The following is a 7,026-nucleotide window of genomic DNA, read 5'->3' as shown; positions in this document are numbered from 1 at the left end:
ATATGGTTTAAATGTTGCGTCTTCAAAGCTTTCTTGAAAAAAATTTTGATTTTGATGGATATAATTGTCTCCCTAAATGAGCTACTTGTGATCGATCTCTCGGATTTTTAAATAGCACTAAGTAATGTGAGTTCAAAGAGATTTCTCTCATTTCTTTACCTTTATGAAATATGATTTGAACAATGAATATGATTGAAAGGTTTTGGTGATGTGATCCCTTTGTAAACATTTTAGTTAATCTCGAGTCACCATATAACTCACTCATTAAATCATCGATTATAATTAAAGTATCAATTTATTTATATTGGAAGGAATTCCTTCGTTAAATATAACTCCCGGTATCTTCGTATAAAGATTTTGAAACACTCCATAGCACCAAATTGTATTTTTAGGAAAAGGATTTATCATTCTATAATTAATGAGCTTCTTCACAAATTCAGATTTCCCACACCCAGTTGGGCCCGCAACGATCATTGTGAAAGGCGACTTTAACTTTAACGTATCCATCTCACTTAAAAATATTTTGCTTTTTCAATTAGAAAATATACCAACATTACTAATATTAGACTAAATAAAATAATTTTAAAAATAAAACTGGGAAAATATTGAAAGTTTGATATGTTGTTTGTATATGTTTGATGGAATGTTTGATATAAAAATATAAAGTTATACATTTTCAATGGCATAGTGCCCAAAAGGTAAAGTATTTATACCATCAGGTAAGACATATTGTGCCGAATTAATTTGCACAAGGCGCTTTGGCGCACATTCCAATGTAAAAGGAGCGAAGTAAGCAGCTACCGGCTGCCTCCCCTAAGTTTGTTGTAATACAGTAGTTGTAGTCGTGATTGTCATGTAAAAGGATTGCCTGCGGTCTTCCGCAGCTTGTGTGAACTTACCTCTGTTATGTAAATAAGTGTTATTATTATTATAGTTCATCGTAGTTCAATTCGTCGTAATCGTGCGCATTTTGGTGCACATGGCCAGGAAATGGCCTAACAAACCACCGATTTATCATATTAGTTTTCGTCGTCGTTTCGCTGCATAATTGGGGTAAGTTCGTTGCGTTTTCTTTTGGAATAGTTTGAAATGCAATTCGTATTGATAGTATGTGTTTAAATTTTCGTTAAGAATAGGAATTTGTTATATTATTGGAGATATTTAAATTATTGTATATCTTGCTTTCGATTTGTTTAGATAAATAATTTAGTTGGATATTTTGAATGAATAGTGTTTGAATAAGGTTACTTCGAAATAGGCGTGGTTAGAGTATTTTGGAATGTAATTCGTATTGGTTTTGATTTCATTTCAGAAAAGAAATTTGTTAGAATGTAATATTATAGAAGTGTTTTTCAAATGGTTGTTGGTTACACTTTCGATTTAGGATTATGAATTTCAGTTTTTATTATTTGTAATTTTGTTTTGAATGCGTTTTATTGCATTTATTGTTGTTCTTAGAGTGAATTGAGGTTGTGACTGTTATTTGAGTATTTGTTTTGTAATTGAAATAATAAGTTTAAAATGGATGCGGCTTTTAAAAAAGGCTTTGTTAGAAAGAGCAATTAAAGCTAGGGCTGTTTCAAGATCGTTAGTAACGAAGCAAATTAAAAAACTTGAAGCAGAAATAGATAATAGTTCCGATAAAATAATTGTTAACGAAAAATTTTTACAATTAGGTGCTAAATTTGAAGAGATATGTAAACTTGATAAGGAAGTTCAAGATTTAATTGATATTGATAAGTTAGAAGAAGAAATTGAGAGTCGCGAAGATTATCGTGATAAATTTGTGTTGTGGAAATCTCGCGCTGAGCGTTATTTAGCTCCTCAAAATCGGCGGAAACTCAACCATTAACTACTACTACAATTCCTCAAACTAGCCCGGTTTTAATAAACCAACACCGTTTGCCCAAGCTTACTTTGGAATCATTTTCGGGTAAGAATATTAGTAGTTTTCCTAGTTTTTGGGCTAGATTTAAATCTGCAGTGCATGAGAATTCGAGTTTAAATGATATAGATAAATTTTCATATTTAAAATCGGTTGTTACAGATGATGCGGAATTAGCAATACAAGGTTTAACATTAACTTCAGAAAATTATGTAAAAGCGGTTGAAATTTTGGAAAAAAGATTCGGACGCAAAGAACTTATAATTGATTATCACATGAATTGTTTATTAAATCTGACCCCTGTCCGGAACTCGTTTGATGTTATTTCATTGCGTAAATTGTATGATCAGTTAGAAGTCAACATTCGAGGATTAGAATCCCTTGGAATCTCACCCGATTCTTATAGTTGTCTTTTGTTTCCGATAATTATGAAGGTTATCCCTTCTAGTTTAGCTTTAGAGTATAATCGAAAATTCGAAAAAGGGGATTCTAAGATCACTAATTTAACTCAATATCTCAGACAGGAAATAGAAAGTAGAGAAAGAACTACTGCATTGTTAAAGAATCGAAATGAGTCACAAATAAAAAGTTCGCCTTCATTTTCTAATAAATATTTCGATACGGCGCCACGCAGATACGCGAATATGAAACCTAAGTATCATTCGGAATTTCATCCCCCCTCTAATCATAACAGGCAGGCTGGGAGAGTATCGGCGACTGAATTAATGACATCTGCGGTTTTTAATTGTTTATTTTGTTCGGAAAAGAACCACTCTTCTGATTGTTGCGAGAATTTAAATGTTCAACAAAAAAGAGACAAATTAATTAAGGAAAGGAGATGTTTTTTATGCTGTAATATTTCTTGCAATGTAAAAATGTGTAAGAAAAATAATTGTTCGTTTTGTCAAGGGCGTCATGCACGTGCGATTTGTTTTAAATTAGAGAATTCTAAAAAACAAAATTTATGTTTAGATTCGAAAGAAAAGGGAGTTGATGTTAAAACTACCTGTTCAAATTCTGTGGTAAATAATAATAAAGGTGGGGTTTTGCTGCAATGCGTGAAGGCAGAGATTATTGGTTGCTCTTCGTCAGATAAAATACTTTGTTTATTTGATAATGGAAGTGAAAAAACATTTATTAAGAAAAACTTGTCTCGTAGATTGGGATTAAGGGTGTTAGGCTCAGAAAGGTTAAAAATATATTCATTCGGATCTAAAGTGCCTAAAAAACAAACTTGTCGTAAGGTAGAAATTAGGTTGAGGAATTTGTAGAATGGAGATGAGGCGATGATTGAGGCAGTGGAAATCGAAGAAATTTCTAGAGCTAATATTACCCTTCCAAATCCGGATACATGGAAGGAAATGGAGTCAATGGGAATTAGATTGACATTTAGTAATGATGAATTGTTTGAAAATTGTGAAATTTCATTGTTAATTGGTCAGGATTTTTATTGGTCTTTAACAAAACAAATTAAAAGATTGGATTCCTCACTGGTTGCTATTGATACCAGTCTTGGTTGGTCTCTTCAGGGTAAATGTGATGAGCAGAGTGTTTGTACGTCTGTAAATTTGGTTATTAATGAAAATGAATTAATTTCGGCTGAATTAAGGAAATTTTGGGAGTTTTTGACAAGGATTCGGTGAATTTAGGTAATAGAGATGAAGAGGTGCTTAGTGAGTTTGATAATTCAGTTAGTTTTGTAGATGGTAGATACCGTGTAAACTTGCCTTGGAGACCAGGAATGAGAGAAGTGTTGAAAAATAATGAAAATATTGCTCGTAAGCGTTTTGAAAGGTTATGTTATAGGTTTGGGATGGATCCAGAGTTGCATTGTGAATATAAGGATGTAATCGATGGTTACATTAAGGAAGGTATAGTTGAGCATACTTCATGTGATTCTTTGAGGGATAGTACGGGATTTTTTCTGCCCCATCATGCAGTGATACGCAATGACAAATCTACCAGTAGACTGCGTATTGTATTCGATGGATCTAGCCATGAAGATGGGTATGCCTCGTTAAATCAAAGCTTATTTACTGGTCCAAACTTACATCCTGATATTCTGGAACTTCTTCTACGTTTTCGGAAAAATCCTATAGCGTTTACAGCAGATGTAAAATCTGCATTTCTTCAAATTGAACTTGATATTCGTGATAAAAACTTTACTCATTTTTACTGGGCAGATAGCTTGAATGGTAATCCTTACATCTTGAATTTTACCAGAGTTCTATTTGGCCTTAGGCCTAGTCCATACCTTCTTGCAGCGACTTTGAAACACCATTTTAGAAAATACAAGGAACAGTTTCCAGAGACATTTGAGTTTTTAAATAGCTAGATTTACGTCGATGATCTAATTTTGGGACAAAATAATATTGAAGACGCTTTAAGTACTTCCAAGGAGTGCTTGCAAATATTTAGTGATGCGGGTATGTTGTTACACAAATGGACCACTAATTCGGAAAATCTTGCTTTGTTATGGAAACAAGAAAGTATTGAAACACAGCACTCTAAAAACACGCTGGCTGATTCCAAACCTTCAATTAAAGTTTTGGGACTATCGTGGGATGCCGAAAATGATCTAATATATTTTGATCCGAAGGACCTTTTAAAATTTCTGTCTCGTAAAATAGAATCAAAAAGATCAATTTTGCGTGTAGTCGGACGAATCTTCGATCCTCTCGGTATACTAGGTCCATTCGTCATTAGATTGAAATGCCTTCTGCAGGAACTTTGGTCTGCAGGACTTGATTGGGACTCTGATCTTCCCCCTGAGCTACACCGCAAGTGGCAGAAGTGGAGTAGTGAGGCGGAGGATTTGACTTATATTAAGATACCACGTTATTATTTGGGTGAACCGAATAAAAAATTAATGAATTTGGAAATGCATTGCTTTTCCGATGCAAGAAAAATAGCTTATGGAACAGTTCTTTATTTGCGCTTTGTTACTTCAGGTAATAGCATAGAAACTAGTTTTATTTGTTCGAAAAGTCGTGTAGCACCATTGAAATCGCTAACACTGCCATGATTAGAGTTGACAGCAGCCCTATTATCAGCCAGGTTAGCCAAACAAGTATCGTCTTGTCTTAAATTTGAAAGCAATGTATATTTTTGGACTGACTCACTTATTTCGTATTATTGGATACGTGGTGATTCTTCAACCTTTAAACCATATGTCAAAAATCGCGTTGAAGAAATTCAGACACTTTCTAATCCAAATCAATGGGGGCATTGTCCAGGAAGGGACAATCCAGCTGACATTATTTCACGAGGTACATCCGCTACCAAACTATTGCATAGTGAATTGTGGTGGAATGGGCCAGCATGGCTCAAACAACCACCAGATCAATGGCCAAACCTCCAACCCAATTTTGATTTAGACTTAAGTTCAAAAGAACTGGAACATCGCTCCAATGTCCATGTGGCTATTACCAAGCAGAGAGAACCATTTGTCGACATAAATCGATTCAGCAGTTTAAAAAGACTTTTAAGGGTAACTGCTTGGGTGTTACGATTTGTGAACAATGCTCGAAATATTAATAAATCTACAAACTCGTGTCTCACGGCGGATGAGATACAAAATGCAGAACAATTTTGGATAAAAAGTATTCAAAACGAATTTTATCCAGAGGAGATATCGACTTTAAAAGACAATAAGCAACTTCGAAATAATTCTGAAATAAAAACTTTAGTGCCATACTTAGATGAGGACAATATATTGCGAATTACCAGTCGATTAAATAAAGCAGATTTGTACTTGGGTGAAAAGCATCCAATAATTCTTCCTCGGCGTAGTAAATTTGCCGAGTTGCTTGTGATTAGGGAACATGAACGTATTGCTCATTGTGGTGTATCGGCAACTTTGACTCAAATTCGAAAAAATTATTGGATACCTAAATGTCGTCAGCTATCAAAATCAATCATTCGGCTTTGTCTCATTTGTAAAAAATATAATGCCAAACCAGCTGACCAAATAAGTGGACAGCTGCCTCAGGACAGAATTTCTCAATCTCCCCCTTTCCAAATTGTGGGAATCGACTTTACAGGAGCAATACTCGTAAAGGACAGACAAGACTTTCATAAGTCTTACGTCGCACTGTTTAAGTGTGCAGTCACGCGTGCTGTTCACTTAGAACTTGTATCAGATATGTCAACTAAGAGTTTTCTCCTTGCATTCCGGAGATTCCTCTCCCGTAGAGGAAACTGCAAGATTATTTATTCGGACAATGCGCGTACGTTTAAGGCTGCTCAGAAGGAGTTAGCGTATTTCACCAATATTTTGAAGGACAGTGAATTTCGACACTTCATCGCAGACAAGGGTATCCACTGGAAATTCATTGTTGAACGTGCCCCTTGGTGGGGTGGATTCTATGAACGACTAGTTAAAACCATTAAGGAACCTTTGAGAAAAATACTAGGCAAGGCTCTACTAACATTCGAAGAACTTTCGACCGTACTCACAGAGATCGAATTAATTATTAATAATCGACCTCTTACGTATGTCGAAAATAGTCCAGGCGAGCCTGAACCTCTCACTCCGGCTCATTTCCTCGAATTAGGATATGGACAATCAAAATATCCCCTCCATTTCATAGAACTATTAGATTCTACTACTGCAAGGGATTCCTACAGTAAAAGAAAAACTTACCAATCTCTCCTTGTTAAACAGTTATGGAAACGATGGAAAGAACAATATTTACTTCAATTAAAAACTAATAATCAATTTAAAACTTCATCTATTCATAAAATTTAAAGGTTAATGATATTGTTCTTATTGAAGGAAATGTTAAATCAAAATTGTTGTGGGAATCGGGGATCATTCAGGAAATATTTTTAGGTAGAGACAATTATGTCAGATCTTGCTTAGTTAAAACTTCTAAAGGCAGTTTTAAAAAACCTATACAGCTTCTTTATCCTTTAGAAATTGATTGATAAATTTTACTAATTTTGTTTCTATTTTGCAGATAAGAGTAACTTAAATAATTCACTTCTTTTTTAACCAGTTTGAAAGCCTTAAGTATGTATACACGTTTAAAATTATTTTGCTCTTTGTAATTTAGCATAATTTTTCTTATATATTCAAATTGCATCGTAATGTATGTTTATTGTATCTGTAATAATTTTTTGTAATTGTTTGTGAATAG

The 7,026-nt window shown here is 34.2% G+C and overlaps 2 protein-coding genes across 2 annotated transcripts; both read left to right on the top strand.

The window, feature by feature from the left end:
* Positions 1–3,171: 3,171 nt before the first annotated feature.
* On the top strand, positions 3,172–4,220 carry LOC147807612 (uncharacterized). The gene is made up of 2 exons (XM_087166714.1): positions 3,172–3,439; positions 3,535–4,220. Exons 1-2 carry the CDS (start codon positions 3,172–3,174, stop codon positions 4,218–4,220), a joined length of 954 nt encoding a protein of 317 aa, XP_087022840.1.
* Positions 4,221–4,313: 93 nt separating this feature from the next.
* On the top strand, positions 4,314–6,814 carry LOC147807611 (uncharacterized). Its single transcript, XM_087166713.1, has 3 exons — positions 4,314–4,836; positions 5,077–6,513; positions 6,663–6,814. Exons 1-3 carry the CDS (start codon positions 4,314–4,316, stop codon positions 6,812–6,814), a joined length of 2,112 nt encoding a protein of 703 aa, XP_087022839.1.
* The last annotated feature ends 212 nt before the right edge of the window (positions 6,815–7,026 follow it).

Source organism: Parasteatoda tepidariorum, chromosome 6 (assembly GCF_982258835.1).
Source record: "Parasteatoda tepidariorum strain Cologne lab strain chromosome 6, Ptep-v5.0, whole genome shotgun sequence".
Classification (NCBI taxonomy): domain Eukaryota; kingdom Metazoa; phylum Arthropoda; class Arachnida; order Araneae; family Theridiidae; genus Parasteatoda; species Parasteatoda tepidariorum.
Note: the sequence above shows the minus strand (reverse complement) of the source record. Positions and strands in the feature narration are given on the sequence as shown.